Source organism: Lagenorhynchus albirostris, chromosome 10 (assembly GCF_949774975.1).
Source record: "Lagenorhynchus albirostris chromosome 10, mLagAlb1.1, whole genome shotgun sequence".
In the NCBI taxonomy this organism is placed as follows: domain Eukaryota; kingdom Metazoa; phylum Chordata; class Mammalia; order Artiodactyla; family Delphinidae; genus Lagenorhynchus; species Lagenorhynchus albirostris.
Genome location: NC_083104.1, coordinates 54250172 through 54275048, shown reverse-complemented (window position 1 = coordinate 54275048; position 24877 = coordinate 54250172). Strand labels below are relative to the sequence as shown.

Here is a 24877-nt window from a genome sequence, read left to right as displayed (position 1 = left end):
TTGTGCTATAGTGTTGCCCTGAGGATAGTATTTGTGGTTCTGACTCCAACAAAATTGCCTATGGACATGAAAGACAAGGCAGGGCTGTTTATTTCAGTGGGCAAATAGGATTGTGTGTGGTTTTCTGCATTAAAAAACATCCTACCCTGGGGTTATTGATATATACATGTTATTTTTATTGTCAGTGAAATAAGGTTTCACCATATTACTACTGACTGCCAAATCCCCTGAAGATGACTTTTCTGCAGGCAAAATAATGTCCTATTAGTGACCTAGACTTCCATTTTCTGGACTTCCGGAGCCCACTTGCTTTACATGCCAGAAAACCAAATAACCCTTTGGGTTCCTTAAAAATATTGCCTTTTTCAGGGCTTCCCTGGTGGCGCAGTGGTTGGGAGTCCGCCTGCCGATGCAGGGGACACAGGTTCGTGCCCCGGTCCGGGAAGATCCCACGTGCCGCGGAGCGGCTGGGCCCATAAGCCATGGCCACTGGGCCTGCGCGTCCGGAGACTGTGCTCCGCAACGGGAGAGGCCACAACAGTGAGAGGCCCACGTACCACAAAAAAAAATATATATATATATATATGTATATATAACTTTTTTCAGAGGCTGGCTTAGAGTTCTACAGATAGATCATTTTTAGTTAACCCATTTAGCCCCTTTAGCATTTGGAATTTTGTTCATGGGAAACCTCTCCAGAGATAACTAGTTCGCATTCCTGCAACAGTTTCTCAACCTTGACACTAGTGACATTTTGGACCAGATCATTTTTTGGGTGGGAGCTGTACTGTATTTAGCAGCATCCCAGACCTCTACCAAACAGATGCCAGTAGCAGCCCCCTGACCCAGTTGTGACAACCAAAAATATCTCCAGATCCTGCCAAATGTCCCCTGGGGAGCAAAATCCCTTTTAGTTTAGAACAAGGTAGAAAAGGAATACTTGTCATACACTTGTGGATTCGCTATGTACATTTTGGCAAAGAAATATCTTAGGGGAGTAAACTCTTCCCAGAAAAATGGTTAGCTAAAAATTCATTCCCAGTTTTCTATAACAGCATTTGCAAGGCGTAATGCATAAATAACCAGATACAAAAACATTAAGTCACATGTTTAGAATGACCTTAGCTTTGTTATTATGGCCAAAAAGTGCTGTCAATTTCATCTTTTCTGTTCCCCCAAAACAGGACACCTATTCTTGAAATATTTATTTGGATGTTCTTTCTTTCTTTCTTCTTCTTTTTAAATGTGATGGCCATGTGAGAGTGTTTTTAAACCATGAAGGATACATGGCAGGGATTGAGAAAAAGTGAAGAGATTGGGAAATTCATTCTGTGGTTCTCTCTTTGGAGTCTGGCTAGGTGCATTTTCTTTAGATATGGTGCCTTTAAGCCTGAGATTCAATAATATCCTCTCCTGTCATGGTTTAAGCAAAGGTTTCCTGTGAATTCATCCAGTTTATGTTTGGATTTGGGGAGAGCCTATTTCAGAATACCAGAATTAGGGGATCAAGACAGTGTGCTGAGTCTGATCTTCTCAGTACATTTTCTGTTCTAAATGACTCTCTGATTTGAGGGGCAGTACTGGAACTTGCTGGGAAGTAAGAAATATTCTTGTTTGATGGATAGGATTAGAGCAGACAGAACAAAAATGCCTGAAAATTTCCCCCAAGGGTGCCCTTTGTTAGTATCCGTTTACTTGGCTGTTTTCTTTATGTTTCTGCTGTTTTTCCCATAAATATCTTGTAAACTTTGCCAGTCCATCCTATCCTTACTGCTTTCATTTTTAATATGACAATTGGTACATTTCACAAAATAAACCAGCCACTCTAAAATGTGATGCATGATTCGCTCTGTTGGTACAAGAGCCTGAAACTGGGTTTCTAAGAAACTTGCATGGTGAATGAAAAGGGCCGTTTGTGGAGTGGTCATGAGTACCTGCTATGTTATTATGAGCCCCAAATAAGTCTTTCTGTTCACTGACTCATAAATAAAATCTGTCAAAGATAAGACCTAAAGCGTTTTTTTTTTTAATGCAAACCATGATTTTTATAGAAAAGGTCTGTTTTCCCTGGTTGTCAGTACCTTTGCATGCTTAGAAAACAGGCATTAGTTTAAGCTTCCACTGAGCATTTACAGATATGTGATGCCAGCCAATTTTCTCTGGGTTCTCACCTCTCAGCTGCCTATTTGAACAGAAGCCATCTTCTGTGCCCCCACCAGTTTGACACTGGCGGCCTCTACTGTAATCACTACTTATCTCTCTAAACTGCTCTGCATTCATTTATTCATTCATTCAACCTACAGGTATTAAGCAAGACATACCTTGGAGATACTGTGGGTTCAGTTCCAGACCACTGCAATAAAGCAGATATCTCAATAAAATGAGTCACACAATTTTTTAAAATTTCCCAGTGCATATAGAAGTTATGTTTGGACTAGACTGTAGTCTATTAAATGTGCAAAGCATTACGTCTAAAAAAACAATGTGCATACATCAATTAAAAATATTTCATTGCTAAAAAATGCTAAGCACCATCTGACAATGCAGGGTTGCCACAAACCTTCAATTTGTAAAAGTTGCAATATCTGTGAAGTGTAATACAGCAAAGCACAATAAAATGAGGTATGCCTGTATTTACTATGTCCCAGGCTCTGTTCTAGGCAACAAAGTCAAGGTGTCCTCAACTCTCTTGAAGCTGACATTCTAGAGGGAGAAATAATCAATAAATACATTCCATTAGTCAACTTGACTGCTGTAACAAAATGCCATTGATTGTGTGGCTTTAAACAACAGAAATATATTTTCTCACAGTTCTGGAGGCTGGAAGTCCAAGATCAGGCTGATTTAGTTTGGGATTTAGTTTCTGGCTTTTACAAGGCTGCTTTCTCATTATGTCCTCACATAGCCTTTCCTCCATGTGAGCATGTGGATAGAGAGAGAGCAAGCACTCTAATGCCTCTTCTTATAAGGGCACTAGCCATTTGAGGTTAGGGCCCCACCCTCATGAGCTCATTTAACCTTAGTTTCTTCCTTAAAGGCTCCATCTCCACATACAGCCACTTTGGAAATTAGGACTTCAATATATGAATTGTAAAGGGACACAAGCATTCGGTCCATAGCATATATAAAGACATTTTTAAAAATTACTAGTTCAGATAGTGATAAGAACAATGAAAAAAAATAGAGGAAAGGAATAGAGAACAATTGGGGCAGAGATGGTGGTTGCTACTTTAACTAGAGACCTCTGAAAAGATGGGAAAGTTGAGTGAGATCAATAATGAGAAAGAGATAGTTCTAGGGTGATTTGGGGAAATAACCATTCCAGGTAGAGAGAATTGTAAGCGTAGTGGCCCAAGATGAGAGTGAGAATGACAGGCTCATGTGACAGATGAAGGTCAGTGTGGTTGGATCCTAGTTGGCTCTGGGGAGAGAGGTGGGCAATAGCCTGATTGTGCTCGTCAATATGAGGAATTCAAATTTTGTTCTCATTGCAACGGAAAGCCATTGACCAGCTTTAGGCTGGTTAATGTATAGATAAGGTTCAATTTAAATGCTTAAATAGAAGAACTCAAAGGATGTCCTACCCATCTTTGGTATACATAGTAAATGTTCAACACATTTTTTAACGTGGAAGGATGGATGTTTTCTTACATAGTAATTGACTTTAAAGTCAGATTTATTAACTATAATTTATATTGTGTATGTATTCACTCTTAAGAGTGTACAATTCTATGAGGTCTGACAAGCACACAGTTGTGGAACCACCAAGCAATGAAGGCATAGAACAGTTACATCACTTTCCAAAATTCCCTCAGGTGTCTGTGCACTCAGACTCTTCCCCCAGTCCCAGCCTTTGGCATCCATTATTTATTTTCGGTCTTTAAAGTTTCACATTTTCCATAGTATTATATAAATGGATATAAAATATAGACTTTTGAGTTCGACTTCTTTCATTTAGCATAATTTACTTAAGATTCACCATGTTAAATATATCAGTAGTTCTTTCCTTTTAATTGTTTAGTAGCATCCCAGTGTATGGATGGACCACAGTTTATTAATTCAATTGAAGGATATTTGGCTTGTTTCCAGTTTTTGGCAAGTATTAAATAAAGCTGCTATAAATATTTGCATTAAGGTTTTTGTGTGAACTCAAGTTTTCATTTATCTTCAGTTACTATGTACCAGTGGGATGGTTGGGTTATATGCTATGTATATGTTTAACTTTATAAGAAACTGCCAAACTGTTTTCCAAAAAGGCTGTATCATCCTGTATCTCCACCAGCAATGAAAGAGTTCCACTTTCTCTGAATCCTTGACAGCTCTGATTGTCTTTTTTTTAAATTTGGCCATTTTAATGAGTATATAGTCAATATTCTTTTTTTCTAAAATTTTAGAGGTATTGTAGGTATATGTATGGATAGTAAGGAGGATGCAATATGTAATGGTGTAATTTTTTCAGCTACATCTTTTTTATCCAAAAGACTGTGACCTTATAATCCTTGTTGAGAGCTAGATCAATTTAAGACTCTAGTTCCCCAATCCTTGCTTGAAGACTTGTATAGGATCTAAGCTTAAAGAATTTACTCTTTGAAACCTGGCAACCTTGAAATCCAGCCCCCCTACACTCAGTGGGGTTCTCATGGAATGCTTCTTTAGAAAGGTGACCCATGAGATCCTCTATTCAAAATATCAGTGACCCCTGAGAGATGATGAAGTTTTTGTCTCCAAAACTCCAACCTCAGTCATACTATTTAAAAGAAAGAAAGGAAGAAAGGAAGGAAGGAAGGAAGAAAGGAAGAAAGGAAGGAAGGAAGGAAGGAAGGAAGGAAGGAAGGAAGGAAGGAAGGAAGGAAGAAAGAAAGAAGAAAGAAAGAAAGAAAGAAAGAAAGAAAGAAAGAAAGAAAGAAAGAAAGAAAGAAAGAAAGAAAGAAAGAAAAGAAAGAAAGAAACTAAACTAAAAGTAGTAATTGACTTTTGCTAAGAGAATGGCAAAGTGAAGTAATGATTCCATGATCCCTGAGAGGCATTTTCCCAATCTATCCTGATAAGAGTATGGCAAAGTGAAGTAATGATTCCATGATCCCTGAGAGGCATTTTCGCATTCTATCCTGATATCAGTGAAATACTCCATCACAGCCCACCTGGTTTTGTCTGCACGATGTGTGGCTGGTCACTCTAGCCTTTCCCTTACCAGTGAGACATAAAGAAAAAAACATGATTTAAAATTCTGCTGAGGAATTTGAGCATTAGGTAACTTGTGGACTCCAGGGTATAAGTCTGAGCAGAGATGGCCTGTAAGTGTTTTTGATACCCTTTAATAGATCTCTATTAAAGCTGTCCTTCAATAGATCTCCAGAAGGATCATCCCACCTCTGATTTGTGAAGCTCTGATCTTGCCCAGTATTATTCTGTAATTGTTCAATGAAGGACCCTGGAGGACTAGAAAACTCAGTGCTTTTTACAGCGTGTACAGAGGTATATCACATAGGTCCATAATCTCCATCAGTGCCCTGATTGAATCCAGAAAAGATTCCTTTCCTCACCTAGACCTAAATTGTCCACAAATTGTCCTTCTCTTTTCATGGAGAAAGAAAGTACTTAGCTTAGTTTCTACCTGAGGGCATGGATTCATGCCTAGCACAAATTATCCAGAATTCTCTATAAGCTGATCCTATTTCTTTTTTTTTTTTCCTTTAGCTATACTATTTCATAGGAAACTGTGCTTCAGTTTCTCCTCAAAGTATTACTTCTTTTTTTTTTTTTTTTTTTTTTTTGCGGTACGCGGGCCTCTCACTGTTGTGGCCTCTCCCGTTGCAGAGCACAGGCTCCAGATGCGCAGGCTCAGCAGCCGTGGCTCATGGGCCCAGCTGCTCTGCAGCATGTGGGATCTTCCCGGACCGGGGCACGAACCCGTGTCCCCTGTATCGGCAGGCGGACTCTCAACCACTGCGCCACCAGGGAAGCCCTGATCCTCTTTCTTGAATGAAGGGATAGATGCAATTTCTGTCTGTGTAACACCAGCCACCTTTATAAAGCTTGGTGCTATGGTTTTGCCTTTCTTTCAAGGAGCTTTAGAAACAATGCCCATGGCTTTTCTCTGCTATTGGTTAAACATACTATTACACTCACCTGGCCTAAGAGACTTTTGTGCAGTCAGTTTTATAAGAGGACTCAAAATTGTCATTTTATTCAGAACGACTTATTTCTTGTGGAATCAAAGACCATCAGTCTCCTGCATGATCCTGTTAACAGTTGATGGGCAACATGAGGGTGGAACTCTGTCTTCTCCAGACGTGTGTGGTAGCGTTTGGTTAGCAGCCAGGCGTGCATCAGCTTCATGAATCTATGAATCTTCTTTTTGTTTTTCTGTTTGCAGATTTTATTCTTCACCGTACAGTATTGCAACCAACCGCATGATTCCACAGACACCCATCACGCCATTCATTGCTGCTTCCCCTGTCTCCACATACCAGGTATGTCCGGTTTACCTGCACCTCCTGGGAAACCTTTCTTGCCAGGAACAGACTAGATCAAGACAAAAGGGAAACAGTAGGATTTTTGTTTTAAGTTGTCTTCCCTTTAGTCATATCTTAATGTCATAATACTCAAACTATCCATTGAGCCTACACTTTCAAGGGCTTGTTTGCATCTGTTTCACTGAATGATAAAAATCCACCGAGCTTTCCATTCTTCCTGCTGAGTTTTCATGATTTTGCTACTTTCCAGCCAACATTAGTGCAACTTTCTTACCACTGAGAGGTTATTTTGTGTGTTGTCTGTTATTTCGGTTGTTGTTCCCTAGGGTATCTTTTATGAGAACACATTTCTGGCAACTCCCTGCACGCCCTCCAGGATATTGTATCATTGTCATCTCATTTTGTCACAATCGTTCTGTGTATCCATGGAAAGCTACATGGATAGATGCAAAATCATTTGCTCCAAGAAATAGGGAAGATTATCAAAGGGGCAAAAGTAATTCCTACTTCCTCCTCTTACTTCATTCTCAGTTCCAAAGAGGCCAAAAGAGACCTCGGGGGTTCCACATGTTGAAACACAAGAAAATCTGAGACTCAGTGTGTGTCCTAAACCAGATGTTGTAGCCAGTTAGTAATGCTAAGTCCACAGGTGGATTGAAATAGCCATCCTTCTCCCTCAAACAGTGCTCCTTATCTTATTCCTTTGAGTCATCAAAGATATGATATTTCTCCCTGCTTCTCTTTACCTCATGTAGTTCTTCAGACAATTCTTCTAATTCAAAATAGAAAAAAATGCCTATGAATGCTACCAAGAGTGTTGAGTGTCACTGTTTAAAGCTTTGGAGAGAGAAAGAAAGAGCAAGAGTGTGACTGTGTGCCTGCGTGTGTTTCCCTATATTGTGCAGATGGTAGGTGGGTGGGGGGTTTACAACAGGGAAAACTGTAATGTTGCTGACTGCTACGAATTCAGTGAAGTTTCACATTATTCATCCACTACATACGTCATATCAGGAGGTCCCAGCTGTCAGAGCATCATGCTTGAGACTATGCACTTTTTTCCTTAACTGATTCCCCCCAAAGCAGATCATTCTCATTCTGTGTCTGCACTTAGATTCTTGATACCTGTCAGGTGAGCGGAATAGACTTTTGTGTGAATTGCATTAGAGGGTCTCAGAATGGCTGATTTCTTAATTGCCTTTCCTTGGGACCCATGAGGCTAAGTGCAGATGCTGTTCAGTTTTTGTTCTTCCTACAGGCCTGCCTGGTTGTAATGTGTGTTTTTTGGTTTTTTACCCATTTTTTTCTAATCTTGGCCTCTGTTTCAGCCAAGACCACCCATTGAGCTCCACTGTAGAGCACTTTGGTGACATGAATAAAATCTCCACAGAACAGTCATTTCTTTTGGGAGGGTTCATAAGTGGAATTTAACTCTGGCTCTCTTTTCTCAAAAAAGGAATTAGAGCAATTTCCTATGTTGTTGATTCTTGCTTTTCACCACTTCTTTTTTTTTAATCTAAAGTTCGTTGTCAATTTCATTGACGTGAGTATATTGAAAACAAAATCTTCGGGGCTCTCTATGTCACAATCAGCTCTTAGAAGCTGACTTTCTCATTTGGCTGATGGCGAACATTCAGAACACTTGGCTGGCTCATATACTCATTTTTATTTGCCATACCTATTACCATGAGCAAGAAAAATCACAGACTTGCTTAACTAGGGTTTAACCCAAAACATACCCCCAAATTTCTGGTTGATCTCTCTAATTCTTCCCCAACTTTTACCACTTGGATTTATTTCCAAGATGGGATCACTTGAGAATATGAAGTTAGAACCAATGACAGAAAAAGAGGAAGTCTTAGCAGTCATGCTAAGTAATGCCTCCTTCCTTATTTGCCCGGGTCTTCCCGGAAGTTGACCTATAAACAGGAGATCGCTGAAGCCTCCAAATGTGCTCCATGGCCCAGCCTGGCCCATGTGGGCACTACAGCCAGCTCCAGGGAAGTAGGAATTTGCTTTACATTGCACCATGTTTCAGGGACCAAATGAATCAGGTCCAAGAATTTCCTTTGTACCCTTAGTTTTGAGCACTGATTCGCTGTAAGTCAGGTGGACTCCACTTTCTTATGACCTAGTGTGACTCCACTGAACGCAAGAACCGAGTTCTCTCTGTGATTGCTTTCTTCTAATAAATGCTGTTTGATGCATAGGTCCAGAGTACTTCATGGATGCCTCATCCGCCATACGTTATGCAACCAACAGTAAGTGTTCTCAGTCACCTGAGGCTCGATGTTTCTATTATCCGAGTGCAAGCTTTTGTAATGCATAGAAGCTTTGGGGTAAAGCTTTTGTTCTATTCCATGCCTCTTTCTGGCAGCCCTATTTTCCAGATACAAAGCTGTTCCTGAAATTCTATAAAAGTGTAAACAGTAGATAGAGTGATAGTGATGGAGTGAAACAGAGTTGAGAGAGGAAGAGAGAGAGAGAGGGAGGAAGAGAACAAACTTGATTGGAGGAGATAGCAATCAAACGCTCATGTTGCTGTCTACCATTTGTTATGAAAGGGGAGTGTCTACTTCATGCAGAATTGTGAACTCTGGACAGTTAAATCCATTATAGGAGGAAAGCCTTTCTGTTGTCCTTCTCCTCCTGTTATGCTTTGTTTTCTTCGGATGCAGTTGGGTGTGCTTTGGGAACGATTTTGTGTAGCATGGCTAAGTGTTGACTCAAAGCAATATATTTGAAATAGGAAGGTATTTGTCTACTAATAGATGCAGATAGATAATAGATAGCAAGGTTGGTAGATGACTTTTATGTTAACTAACTAGAGCCATTCTCTTCTTCTTTTAGTGGAAAATTTCTTCCCAAAATATTCAAACTCTATTTTCTACTAGCTAGCTTTCCCATTTTGTGGTACAATATTACGTTAGTCCCAAGGGAAATAATATTACTTATTCCATTAGAATCCAGGCTGAAGGCTATTGATTCCATGTATCTTTGTCGAGGTCTTCCATGTTTTTGAGCTCTATAGAAGTACTAGCCAGGGAGCTTTCAAGAGCAATATACTCATGGGAGTGTGAGATAGGGGAAAGATCCCCAGCGGAAAGTTGTGTGACAAGGTCTCTGCTGTACTCTCCTGGGTATGTTCAAATCTGTAACTTTGTTTCCTTTTCTGTCACTATACTTAACATGGCTTTGGAGAGGATCAAAACAGAGAGAATATGTGAAAACAGTGTTTGAAGTATGACATACTATACCTTATTATTATCATTAATCCTTATTATTGAATGTATTAGTTGTTCAAAGAAGAAGCAATGCTACATTTTAACCCTTTTCAAAGCTAAATGTAAATAAGGTAGCACATATTAAAAACCAGGGAGTTAAATACACAGACATCTATTTCCTGGACTCAAAGGATCACAGCACCTGGCTTTCATATTTGAGCTTTGTCCATTTTCTTAAAAAATAAGGAACACTCCATGTTGCTCCTAGTGTTTTGATAGTTTGCTTTTTATTTGAAGAATAAAATATATGTAGCTTACTAGAGCAGAACTTTAGACCCTATTCTGCAGATCCCCATATTTATTCTTATTCACATACCTTGGGGGCTTCCTGAGTTCATCTGATCTGTGTTGTATAAATCAGACCAACATGCAACGAATCCAGGCTGTTCTTTTCCGTCCCAGGTGTGAGGTAGAATTCAATAGATGGAAACAACTGCCTTCTAAAAAAATATTGTGTGTGTTTAAAGAGCATTGAGGCTAGCTTAGTCCTCACGCTGAGGTCAAGCATCATCTCATCGTGGCCTAAAGGAATGCACATCTGGCAAAATCTGAATATTTTTCCAGATACCAAAGTATGTAAGATTCCATAGTACTTCTGGAGCTGTGAGGAGATGGGAAGATATTTGTATGTGTTTTTTTCCAACTGTCACTCAGGGCCTTAGCTAAATGTTTTATTAGCTTCTCCTTCTCCCCAGACCAGCTTCACCCATTTTTTGGATGTATTATTTCTTGTATATCTTCCCCTAGCAATAGTTGTGTGTGTGTGTGTGTGTGTGTGTGTGTGTGTGTGTGTGTGTGTTCATTTGTCCCCCACCAGGATCTTTCTTGCGATGGCTTCTGCTCCCTAATATCTTTTCACTTCCCCTGACTAGACTCTGCATGATATTTGAGCTTAGGTCACCCCCCTTAAGATGTAATGCTTGTGGCTGGGACAGATTCCTGGGGAAAGGAGTGGCGGGGGCGCCCACCACCTTGTTATCTTTAACATGGAAAAATTGGCTAAACTGCCTCATGGAAACACAATTTGTAGCATCAGTCGTTTCCCTGTAACAGTTTTGTTGGTTGTCTTTATTGTATAAAGAACCTTTACCCAACTGGTCTTAGTTTCATCATCAAAGTGGGGTTGGTTAAATTAATCACTCTGTGATACTAAAACATAAAAATAATTAGGCAGTCCAGGGTGAAGAAATAAAATACCTGGATCTGAAGGGAAGGAATGAATGACGTGGTGATTAATAACATGGACTCTTTTTTTTTTGGCTGCGTTGGGTCTTCGTTGCTGCACGTGGGCTTTCTCTAGTTGCAGCGAGTGGGGGCTACTCTTCGTTGCAGTGCACGGGCTTTTCATTGCAGTGGCTTCTTTTGTTGCTGAGCACGGGCTTCAGTAGTTGTAGCACGTGGGGTCAGTTGTGGTGCATGGGCCTAGTTGCTCTGCAGCATGTGGGATCTTCCCAGACTAGGGATCAAACCTGTGTCCCCTGCATTGGCAGGTGGATTCTTAACCACTGCACCACCAGGGAAGTCCCAATAGCATGGATTCTTGGTTAGTCTCTTTGAGAGAGGAAAACCTTTCTGTTATAGGACTTTGGGCAATTAAACTTTCTGAGCCACTGTTTTCTCATCTGTAATATGGATATAATCATGACTAAATTATTATGGTTTGGGTTCATGAAATGAAGCAAGGCTTTAAAGCTCTTAAAATAATGCCAGACAAATAGCAAACACTCAGTAAATTAGTGTTATCATTATTCAGTTATATGAGTAGATGACTGCACATTGTGCTTTAGATTAGCCCAATTACGTAAAATGACTGTTGGTATAGGAAGAAGTTGAGGAAAAAGCAATAATCACCCATTTCTACCACATTCATACTGCTTATTTAGCATACTTTCCTAATGAGTTTGGTGGAGATAGCCTCTATGGCTATAAATAAGATAAATTGCTTAGATTGGTGTTTATCTCATTTACTTCCTAAATCTTTCAACACCTATAATAAAAATAATGAAAATAAAAAATAAAGGCCCATTGGGTACCTCTTGTATGTCAGTAACTGGAACCTACTTTACAAATAAATTCAAGGTGTCCATAGCTACACATCTCCAATATATTGCCCATAATAATGATTTGCTTACAACTTTTCTCCTTTCTCACGTTTTCTCTTCCACTATTTTGAGAAAATGGCACAGATAAGCTCTCTGTGTATAGGGTGCAAAGGCATGCTTCCCCCATCACTGTGAATCACACGGCCTCCTACACTGCAGCAAGAGCCCTTCAGGTTCCTTTTAGGCTCTACTCGAGGGCCCCAAGGTCTCAACCAGGCTTGTATCTGAAGAGAAAACAGTGCTTCATTCAAATCTTAAAGTAGAGCGCAGTGCCTCTAATCTTTCCCTACTAGGGAGGGGTAATGATCTATAAGAGAGACATGAATTGATGGAAAGAAGGGAGGGGAGTAGTAAAAGGACAAGAGAAAAACAGAAAGCATAAGCATAAAGCTGAAGTTGGTTGTTTAGGTTTGCTTCTTTGCAGATTGAAATTTCTGAGTTGTGTGCAATGCACTTTTTTGTAAACTTAGAAGAAAACTCTGAGAGGCTTTTCACTTTTAAGGAAGAGGGGATAAAATTCTCCCTGCCTTGGCCATATCTCTCGTACTGGTGTTTCTGCAAGGAAACCATTCTCTGTCAGTTGTCTGACTCTGGAACTTTATCAGGTCAAACCCCACTGAGGACAGCAAGAGCGTTTCTATTTGCACTTTATTTTTTTTCCACTGAAAGAGAGCACTGTGAGAGTAAATCAGGAATTCACTCTTTGCTGATGTTGCCAATGCAATTGGTACGTGTTGCTGTTTCCCAGTGCAGAGTTCTGTCCTAAACTCTGAAATCTCACCACGACACTGACAGGATTTTTTTATTTTAAACATCTTTATTGGAGTATAATTGCTTTACAATGGTGTGTTAGTTTCTGCTTTATAACAAAGTGAATCAGCTATATGCATACATATATCCCCATATCCCCTCCCTCTTGCTTCTCCCTCCCACCCTCCCTAGCCCACCCTTCTAGGTGGTTACAAAGCACCAGTCTGATCTCCCTGTGCTATGCGGCTGCTTCCCACTAGCTATCTGAGAATGGACTTGAGGACACGGGGAGGGGGAAGAGTAAGGTGGGACTGACAGGATTTTAATAGAGGACGGATTGCACTAAATATCTACTCTGTGTGGCAGCTTGTCACACTGGAATCTCATATGAATGCACAATTGAAATCCCTGTGTTATGATACGTCAGGTATTTTGTTACATCTCTACTGACAGGGAGAAAAGATGATAGTTCCCAAGAAGAAGTAGAGTTCAATTCTCTTAAATTTTATTTAGGCTCATGTGAATCATAAATCTTCTGTTCTTCATGTGGTTAGCATTAATTATTCTCAAGGAGAAAGGTCAACTTTCATTTTTACTTAATTACAAATAACTTACCTAACTACAGGATTCTAAGAAATGCAAGATGCTCTTATGGAGTCATTGGATGATTTGTTGCTATGCATGGCTAAATTACGACTTATGATGAATAAACCTTACATTTATAGCTAAACAGTCAATATAAACTTTCCCTCTACAACAAAAGAAGAAGTTCAAAAAAGCCCCAGAATACTTGATTTGGTCATTCTTTACCTGCAGGTAGGTAAGACCTAAGTCTTAATTTTAGGGACCATGTCCTCCAAATTTGCAGGCATGTTTTTCCTAAAACACATCACCAAATTTGGAAAGAACATTTAAGTCATTAGAATTCTGTTCAGAAAGCAAAGTTTTCAGATACTATCATTTTATTCCAACCGCTGAACTGAGCGAAAATTCTTTGTAAATATCATTGTCAAAGTACCAAACAAAGACAGTGTGTTTGCTATGTAAGGAGTTTACCTGGTGGATATAGATCTACAGACCAAATCTTTTTTAAGTGACTAGCAAACACAAAACAGTAACTGTAGCCCATTTATACTATTTCTACCAGAAGAGAATTAAAAAAAATATGTGAGAGTAAATTTAGAAGGAACAACTTCATTTGGGTGTCACCTCCCTATAAATATACTCCTGGGGTAAAGTAAATACAAAGAAGACCACTTGCACAGAAAGTCTCTTCGATACCTTAACATTTAAGTTCTACTCTCTTAGCAAATTTCAGTTATCCAACATGGTGTTATCAACTATAGTCACCATGATTTACATTAGCTTCTCAAATCTTATTTATCTTATAGCTGAAAATTTGTACTCCCCACCACACCCCCAGCCCTTAGCAACCACTTTCTTCTCTGTTTCTATGAGTCTGATTATTTTTGTCTTTCCCTAGATTCCACATGTAAGTGGTACCATGTAGTATTTGTCTTTCTCTATCTGGATTATTTCACTTTGCATAATGCTCTCAAGGTCATCCATGTTATCACAGATGGTAGGATTCCTTCTTTCTGCAGCTGAATAATGTTCCAGTATACACACACATACACACATAACACACACATATATATGTCACACTTTCTTGTTCCATTCATCCATTGAAGGAGACTTAAATTGTTCCATATCTTGGCTATTGTGAATAATTCTGCAATGAACATGAGAGTGTTTTTCTCCTTGAAATGGTCATTTTTGTCCTTGAAATGGTCACTTGATTAAGTCTTTTACCGGGCCCTTAGTTATACCAGACGTCGACTCTTCATTTCAAGAAACTGAGAACATTGAGTTCAATGAAAAAAAATCAACAAATAATAAACAAATATTCTTGAGCATTAAATATGCACAGAATATTCTTCTAGGTATTGTTGGAAATGAGAGAGAGTAAGAAAGAAACAATCTGTCCTCAAGGCACACGATCTCTCTGTGGAGATAATTATTATATGTGTAGAATGATTCAATTAAAAATCTACAGCAGAAAAGGTGTGAAATGCTTAGCATTTATATAACACTGAAAATGACAAAGTATCTATGAACAGCTAAGGACATGGAAGAACCGAGATGAAAGCATGAACTTAAAGGATGGATGGGGTTGATGGGGATAAAGAAAAAGAAGGAGGGCGTTTTCAGTGAAAATAACACACCAAAAGTACTGAGGGGGTCAACAGATTATTTCAGGGGGCAGCAAGGCAGGTAGCCTGCATTAAGTGAACTTTTTGTGTTAGGGAAAGATTTGGTTGGAAAGGTAAATTGTGTTCTATTGAAATACAACTTTCATTCATCAAATCTGGCACACTTTCCTATACATTTTTTATTAGCTTGGTGGTCCCAATGCTGTTGTCTAGAATTTAGGCTTACTTTGGAAAATATAAAATAGAAAGGCTAAATTATGTCACTGATGTGTGTGAAAAAGTCACAATTTCCAGGGGCATCATGGATGAATCATTCATGAATGGACAAAACTTTTCAATTTGGCTGCATTATGAAAATGTCATCATGCACAGCCTCTTTTTATATCCATGGAATTATTTTTGGAGGTAACAGTCATCTTTCAAGTAGAGCTTCTGAAAGTTTCTTGGAGAGAACGCTTCCCGATGTCTAAGATCCCTGCCTTCTAAGCACAGGAGTGGTGAGAATAAGCGGTGAATGTGGAGTCTTTATAAATCCAGATGTGTGCATATCACCTGCCTTTTGCCATGCAGTTTTATGTTATTTTAATATGGACCTTTAAAGAGAAAGAATAGGTCAAGGAATAGTGTATTACCTTTTAGAACTGAAGGTGCGTCATTCTGAACATAAGATTGACAAGGTACTAAGAGATAAAGTTCCAATGGCACATTGCCCCCAGTGTGTCCTTAGATAGCACTTAGAATTTCTTTGTCACAGCATCATCAGTAAACCAGAATTTGCGAGTTCCTTTGTAAAGATGTTAACAACATTACATCCTTAAGAGCTACTTAGCATATGAAATATAATTAGATATGTTGTAAACACAGGATACAAATTTATCGAATCTATTAAAGCCCTATTTTCTATGGATTATCTCTAGACAAAGCAAGTATGTAGCTAAAATAAAATCTATGTCAGACTTTCTAGAAAACAGCCAGTTACCAGAGCAACACAATCATATTGAGATAGGGTAAATAATTTATTTTATAAATGCTGCCAGGGCAACAGAAACTACTTATGAAATCAGTAGAGGATTGAGGGTTAGTGTACAGATAATCTATGGAACTATTTGTTCTTTTGTAGCACACTGGAATAAAATGTTTATTTTATTTATCTTTATATATGATCTTAACAGTTTTGTGAAGTACGTGGATATTCATTAAACAAATGGTAATGAACGAGTTCAAATATTGAGAGTATTTCTAAATATTCAAGGATATTATTCACTATTTCTTGCCCCTCAGAATGTCATGGGGACACCTTATTTTGCTTTAAAGATTAACCTTTGCTGGGTTAGCCCTGGAGAGCCCAGGTATTTCTACCTAGGTGGTATGTTTACAATTTAGGGTCATGGTTTATTGTGTTGACTGGCTTAGGTTTTGTTAAGCCAATAATTAAGATGCACCAGGTCGGGGGAGGGGATGTAATAGAGACAGAGTCACATATGATCTAATCAAGTATGCTTTGAAAAAAGTGACATCATTTTAGCTTCAGTAACAAATGTAAGAAGTTACACAATTTACAGTAATATTTGTCAAAATACTAATGCAAATACTAGTAAAATGCCTTCAAACTTTTCTCTTCTACTGCCTAAGAGGAATATTTACCAAAGGTAGGACTTGCACTCACATTTTCTCCCTGTTTTAATATTGTTTGCTTCTCTCTTGTTCAAACTCCCTGTTAGAAAATAAATGCTTATAGTATATTCAGCTATGGGTAGCAGGGAAAATGTGTGCAAAGTGTAGAACTGGTAAAGAGGTTGGGGTTATTCATTGTGCCAGGGAGTAAAGGAGTAAGAGCAGGCTTCACAGAGGAGGTAACTCCTGAACTTGGCTTTGAAAAATAAAGGAGTTTTTCAGGCAGAGTTGTGGATGTCAGGCAGGAAGGGTATTCTAAGCAAACACCAGCTCACAGCCAAGGCTTTGGTTTATATACCACATGTTACAGCTGGTGAGCATCTGAGATGGCAAGGAATTTCCAAAGGCTACCAGGTGCCTCTAATGCTGCATCTGCCATGAACATGGCATCTGTGTGACCTTCAACAGTGATGCCACAGAAGGTGTCACTTAATCATGAATTAGGGCTGTCATATCATCCCCTTCAACACGGCATCTTCTCCTAGAGATGTGCCCACACCTCCAGACAAAGCCTTACACCAGACCTTTCACAAGCTCTCCATTCAGAGTTGAGTGAAATATGCAGGGCATGTGTTTAATATCACTTGGGTGTCATAAAATAATCACTGCACCTTCTGCATTAGGCTGCCTTAGGTCCAGTCTCTGAGCACCGCAATTGGAAGTGGGATACCCACGCTCCTCAGAGCCTGGAGAGTGCATAGTGTCTCATCACTTGACTGTCCCAAATGCTTCATTGTTTAGTTATTCAAACGATAAAGTGAGAGGGTTGATACGCTAAGAAAAAATAGCAGGACTTATATGTCTACATGAGGGGTTTTTGTTTGCCTTTTGTTTTGTTTTTCATTTCATTTTTTCTGCAGTGGAATCAATGTGGGAGGCATTTTCTAATGATGTCATCTTAGAACAGAAAATTTTTTAAAATTCCTCTTGGGAATAATTTTCAGAGTAATTTATTAATCACACAAGAAAAACAAGTTAATCAGGTAATATTCACAAAATAGATCGATAGATAGTGATGATAGATTAGATAGACAGATAGATATAGATAGATAGGAAGATACATAGATAGGTAATCGTTACTTTATCCAGAGGCATTTGACTAGTTCTTTCTCAACTGGAGTATAATTTTACTATTTGAGAGCTTATCACATATAATTCACAGTATCTCTCCCTTTTCATTTATTTTCTGGCACAGATTAGGTACTAACTAAATATTTGTTGATAGACTACACTGCATAGGCTATTTCTGCATTGACAAATATTGATACACTACAAGCAACCAGCTTCTGTTAGACAAGGACGCTGACAAAGTTTCTGAGGAAAGCAAAAGGGTGCATCCTCTTTGAATCCAAGCCTAACATTTAAGGGAAATTGATGCTGCTATCAAATTTGTCTCTGTATATTTGATTATTAAATCTTGTCATTGACAGTCAACAGGTTTGTTCAAAACAACTTAGGAAAAACACTTCTGTGTTCATAATGTAAAAGTCTAATTGCTTTTCAGTTATAGTTTTGCTTATATGAGCTTAAGCAAACTGTGTTATTCACCAAGTGTATTTGTTCCGTAATCTCTGCTCTCATCACTTTCTGGGAAATTTGGCAAGGGTTTGCAAAATTTCGTTTGTCCATTATGAAGCTCCAGAATGCAGTGTTTGCAATATATTTATGCAGTTGTTGGCCATGGGTGATCATTATAGGCAAAGGCTGTATATAGTGAAGGTGATTCTTGCCAATCTCTTCTCCATCTTCTTTTCCGTCTTAAAAACCTGAAAAATCAGTAGATCTACTTGTTAGGAAAAGCAGCAACCCTCATTTTCACTATGATATAGGAAAACACTCTTCTCAGATCAAATAAAAGAATGAATTTGGAAAAATTTGTACAGTTTGATATCTGAGCAAGTTTAGTTCTTCTACTTCCTGTGTGACCTAATTTTCTACCAGCAGATCTCTTTCTTTTGATATTGAGATTCATTTGAATAAAAATGAGATATCCACCCCCTTCCATAACCAAGAAGAATGAGTAATAAGGATTTCTACCTTGCCCACTCTTAGAAAAGAGCTGAGGTTACTTAAAATTAAAGACACACTCAAAAAGACAGTTAAGCAAAAAGGAACACATGTCATATAGCAGAGGAAATAAATTTATTAAAACTTTAGGCAGTCTGTGGGTAATTTACTATAATGGAGTATTCAGATTTCATCTTGAGTTTTTAGAAGCCAAGGCCAAATGGCTAAAAAGGAAAAAAAAAAAAAACTGGTTATATTGTTTCTTTCTCTGATAAAAGGAAACATATCATAAGGCCAGGGAGAGAATTTTTTTTCTTTTTCTGCTGCTGTATTCTAGAAAAAAAATTATAATGGTATAATGTCACTTCCCAACTCAGTGTCTTAGCAGTTTTACATGCTGAGATAATAAATGTGGCCATTTAGTTTATTAACTCTCAATGAAAAACAAGCAAATGTTAACTTTCAATTTTGTGATGAAATGTCTAGAGCAGCAAAATTAAGATTTTTCAGATATATAAGTTTCTCATGACCTAACTTGATACAACCGTGCCACTTAGGAAATCTAATTGGTTAGAATTGGGCTTGTTCAGTCTTTCAAAGTTCCTTCACCTCAGCCAGGATTTTATGAAAATTATGCCATCTGACAGAGTATCATCCAGATAAAGTTGTTTTTCTTCCTCATTAAAGGGGGCTGCAAGATTATCTGCAGTTTGTGCCATAATTCTCAAGAACATCTTTCAGAATAGCCTGGACATACACTCAATTAAGAGCCTGTGGTTCTGTTTCTTTGAGTGTTTGAGAGGCAAATTTCACCTAAAATGCTGATGGTAGGTGTGAGAACCACTGGCCATCATCACTCAGTGGCTTACGAAGTATTCATGATGTTTACTAGTACTAGGTCCTGATGTGTTGCCAAGATGAGTGAGGTGTAAAATGTAGTAAACTGAACCAACAGAATTGAATTATTTGGTATGGATTATGAGATTTTTAGAGTATATGCATAGATTAATGATTTAGCTTCAGCCAACTCAAGCCATTGTATCTTACAGTCATTCCTCAAGTTTAGCTGACTCTGAAAACTACGCTTGAGAAATGACAGCAAAACCAGATTATCAGCAGAGAAGACAAAACGTATCTTCCTTCTAACTTTGACAGGAAGACACACAAATAGTTCTGTTGGCAATACACTATTTACATAAGACATTTTTAAAAAATTACTATGGCGCTTGTTCCTTTTTACACCACATAATGTAAGTATAACTTCATTGTACATAATGAAAGCTAGGAACAAGGTGAGAAATCTGAAAGCAGATTTCAAGGAAGAGGATTCATCCTTATCCATGTTAAAAAGCATAGTGTGTTCTTGGCTTCTTAATTCTCATTTAACACAAAGGAAATCAGATTAATTATGAAGTTGAGCTCTGAACCGTAATCTTAAAACTTCTATTCAAAAGAGAGACTTTTTATCAAAGAGTTATCCTGAAAGCGTTTGATCAATACACATTAGAACAACTTCTGCATAACAGTAGTGTATATTAAAAATCAATCCTTACTTTTCTGTAAAGCCATCTATCTCTCAGTCTTGTATCTGGAATATTTTCAGTCAATACGAAAAAATCATTATAATGCTAAGTTTCTGTTACATGCTACATGCAGAAATCCTTAGATTCTTGTCATGCTCTAAAATTATTTCTCTAACTTCCTGAGATGCATACACAAAGTTTACTTCAAAGAATAGTTTATATTAAACATGGCATGGACTGGTGTATAGATGGATGAATACCATGAACATATTTCTGTCCACATATGCTGATCTCCACTGTAAATATTGTTTCCAAAACACTGACCTATACATATAATACAAATAGGTAGATGTTTATATGACCATGTTCAAAGTCACACTTGCATGATACAAAAGAAAGACTAAACACTGTTGAAATTCATGGTATAAACTAGAATGAGAGGAGAAAGAAAGAAAGGTATGAAGGAGATGAAATAGAAAAATTGAAGAAGAGAAAGAGAATAGATATGGAGGATGCACAGGTCAAACCTGACTCTAGCTGATTTCAGCCTAGATGGCTAGGGAGAAGGTGATGTCCTTAAACTGAATTAGTGTATGTAAGAAAAAGATTAAGTTCAAGATCCGGGACACAGAGTTCCTTTGGGGCATGTTGAATTTGTGGAACCAGATAAAGGTTTTCAATATGTAGCTTTGGGCATACAAAAGTGGCAGTGATAGACTTGGGAGTCGTTCATTCCCATTGGAGAGAACAGGTGGGATTTCTAGCAATCCATTTACTTTTCACTAATAATTACCTTGCTTGATCTATGCAATAGCTCTTAGATGTAGGAATATGAAATAATATACATATGACATAATATCTAGTGTACTAGTCTAATGTACACTAAATCAAATGCTTGCTTACACCCCTTGCAAGCAAGATTATTTAACAACTTACTTATACTTTTGCTTACAGCTATAATTTTAAGGCTAATTATGTATTATATCATATATGACTTTTTGTCAACCAAAGTATATGCACCTAATGTTTCCACTTCGGGAACTGACTACAGTGATAAATTGGAAAATAGAGATAGATACTTTCAATTAGAAGAAATCTTAGAGGCTATTTAATCCAACCCCCACTGAAGTTTAGGAGTTGATAAAATGGTTGCAAAATCGTCATACAAGACTGTTTTATTCCAATTCCATGTAACAGTTTGGGAAGGTATTTTTCATTAAATCACCTTTCCTCTGTAGCCAGCAATCCAGCATGAGGAAAATCGACAAAATTTGAAAAGCACAGAAGCAATCCCCTGCCTGGTACAAACCAAGCAAGCAATCAACCCTTTGCCAAACATCCAAAGGGGCCTCTGTATATTTAGATTTATTTATCTCATTGTTAGTCATTGTGAATGTAGGAAATCTATAAACTCTAAACTACTACCATTGGAGGGTCTTACCGCTTTTAGCATAGGATGGTCTTTCTTTATGTTCCTGAAAATGTTCCATTTCTTTTGCTTTATTGACAAGATTAGATTAATTCAGGCTTTTCTGGATTATCCTATCCTTAGCCCTGGGGGTTTTCAACTGTAGTTTTCTCTGACATTATGCTTGATGCTGGTAATAAGAACCGCTTTTACTGATCATAAAAGCATGAGCTCAGAGTGACTCAATAATTCCAGCGTTCCAAATGGCCAACTTGAAAGGACACAGAAGGGGGTTGTGAGAGCTAAGTTATTGAAGAACATCATATTTTCCTGTGGGATTTTTCCGTGCCCTGATGATTTCATACATGCTGTTCCTTGGGCTTTTCTCTCCTCCCTATTTGACATTTTAAAGAGTAGAAAGTTTAAAGTACATTTCTTAAGAATCCCTAGCCTATGTCCATATCACTTGACAGTGTTTACAAATCGGATTGTGGCTCAAAGATTTAACTTTCCTTCGTGTCTTTTTCTCAAAATAAGGTTCAGTCTGAAATTGGCAAGAGTGATGATTCATTGGCAGCCAATCAGCAAGAGGGTCCTTTAGTAGAATATTATGTGAAATACAACAGGATTAAATGTTTCACATATAAACCTTTCGTCTCTGTACCATCTAATTACTGACGTCGGAACCGGTGTCTAAGATTTTGTCAATTTTTTTTCCTTTCATAATTCTAATAAGAACAACAGTAAAACAAGAGACTCTCAATTTTGCATCTGGAATAAACATCTAATGCAAGAACATGCAGCTTTAGCCTTTTCTCTTGAGATAGATTAGAATATATCTCCAGTACTTCATGATTCTGGTTTGCCTGGTTCAACAACGCTGCCCTGTTAGTTGCAATCACCCTTGCTTATGAAGTTATATAGACAGTACCACGTAAATCAGAATGGTCCAATCATTTGATCCTGTCCATTTCTATTACACATGGCCAGGCATATGATGAGAAGTGTTTTGGCTGACACAGTTTCTTCTTACAACTGTCCTAGAAAATGAAATAAATTGTTACAGCATTGATTTCCTAGCAGAGTCAAAATTATGTAAGAAGGAAAGTCCTGCTTTTACTTATATTCCTTTACTCTCTGATCTTTTTCTCTCCTTCCTTCTCTCTTCATTTACTTTTGATCTGATACAGATTAAATTCATTAGACAATTACTAAATCTCACCACACTTTTGTTTAAGGTATATTTTCTCTTCTTGATTTTACTAAGTTTAATAAACTCCAGTGAGTATGCATTAGAGATCATATACTTTTTTTCACTTTGAATGATTAAACTTCCTCAAAAATCATGATTTTTGAACCTCTCTGAAAGTGGTTGGATATCCCTTGTATTGCTTTCATTTGAAAACTTGTTTATTGATTGTTCAGGAGAAACACATGTTTGTCTTAAAGTAGGCTTTTCATTATCACATGTCTAACTAAAATTGTGATAGAACATCATAAGTGCAAATGAATCAAAAACATGTAGATTATAATTCCATAAAAATATTGTGCATTTGAAAATTAAGGAGATTCCTTAGGGAAAGAACATGTGTTTTAAATTTATTAATCTCCTGATATGTAAGAATCCTCCAAAGAAACATTCAAGGGCTTCAGATTATAATTATTGCATAATTAATAAACTTCTGGAACAGTTCCAGTAGAATCAAGAAAACTTCTGTTGCCTGTATCTTGGAATAAAAAAAGCAATGAAAAAGTAGATACTCCTTACCCAGTCTTTCCTTTTGTAACACTAAAGATGCTAGATTTCTTTTAAGGCAGTAAACTTATTGGAAAATCAAACCAGAATCATTTATCCATCCATGTATTCATTCATTCAACAAAGATTTATCAGGTGTCTGCTTTGCACTTGGAATGCAGAAGTGAACCTAAAAGAGATTTTTTCCCAAATGGAACGTGCATTCTAGCAGGAAAAAATTAATTAAATAACAAAGAATATGCTAAGCAACGATGTTAAATATTCGAGGCCAGATTTTGATGAAATTATCAAGAAGGTATGATTTGTCTTTGGGAATCTCAGCCATTTATTTTCAACACCCACTCCACCCCCAACCCCACCATGATGCCCTTTCTTCAAGACACTTAGATATTCCAAAAGCTCGTTCTTTCTCTCTTTTGCTTTTTTATTTAAATAATATTTATAGAGAACTGACTATGTGCCAGACACTGTTTGCTGTTCCGTGTTCATGCCTACAATGCAGGGTGAACAGGTGTGGTTCCCGCCCCCATGAAACTTAAAGTGTGTCTGGGAAGAAAGAGAGAAATCAAATGAGTGTCTTAAGGAACATGAAAATAAGCTGGTTATAAATCCTATTAAAGAAAGATTTATGAGATTCTGGTTGTATCTATCAGTGGGCACTGACTCTGTGTGTGTGTGTGTGTGTGTGTGTGTGTGTGTGTGTGTGTGTGTGTGTGTGTCTGTCTGGTGGAAGCCAAGAGAGGGACGATGGGAAACATAAAACAGCCTTTCAGGCCAACTAAATAGAGTGTATGCTTCTTTCAAAGCCTTTTCCGAAGAATTCAATTTGGTTATTAGCATCTTAGTGTGGATGAGGTTATCAGTAGGCTTGGGTATGCACATTTTTTTCTATCACTACATAAATGAAAAGTTTAACTCCCTAGAAAATTCCAGGCATCAGCATACAAGTGCATTGGTCCTTGGATTTAGAATTTCCAATCTCTGAAATAATGCCCTCCCTGTTCAGTTTCCATAGAAGTCCTTTGCTCTGTCTTCTTATGAGGTTTTTTATGATATTACATGTTATCACAAAAGATAAACCTGAATATTATAGAATAATGTTTTTATGGATGAAGAAAGTGAGGCTCAGAGAGGTTAATTGACTTTTCTAATATCACACAAGTTGCTGGCAGAGCTGGGACAGGTATATTTCAATCCAGTTAACACCAATTCTATTTCATTACATCTGGCTTGATTCTTCATTAAATTTTTATATTTCAGGTTATATAATTTAACCCAGAGTAAATCAAGTTGACAGATTAATAAAAAAAATTGTGATTGGGTCCTTCTCTACATAGAACATGAAATACTAGTAATTATGTCCATTAATGCCGAATAGATTAGCATAAGAAGTCAGAAATTTTTAATCTTTTAGCTGTCCCATCATTACATTTTAAGTGGAAAAGAGTTCATATAATTTAGTTAAAAGTTTTTATTTTGACAGGCACCTTCATCCAAATACATATCATCATCATGTAATGCTTTTTGCCTTAAAATTATATAATGCTAGATGATATGCCTGAGGTAAATTTTTCTTAATTTTAGCCTGCATAATCATTGGAAATGGCTCATATTAACATAAATATTGTAGATATTTCAGCTTATCAATTTAAAGACCCTTTTTGCATCTTAAAAGAGGTAGATTAGA

At 37.7% G+C, this 24877-nt stretch overlaps 1 protein-coding gene across 8 annotated transcripts in view; it reads left to right on the top strand.

Moving 5' to 3' along the window:
* Positions 1 to 24877, top strand: part of RBMS3 (RNA binding motif single stranded interacting protein 3) — a 725561-nt gene that overhangs the window by 612662 nt on the left and 88022 nt on the right. For 6 of the 8 annotated variants that reach the window (XM_060162485.1, XM_060162484.1, XM_060162487.1 and 3 more), the window contains exons 9-10: positions 6377 to 6473; positions 8684 to 8734. In XM_060162485.1, the coding sequence (XP_060018468.1) occupies positions 6377 to 6473; positions 8684 to 8734 (148 nt within the window). The remainder of the gene's footprint in view (positions 1 to 6376; positions 6474 to 8683; positions 8735 to 24877) is intronic. The other 2 variants (XM_060162489.1, XM_060162490.1) reach the window with 1 other exon arrangement.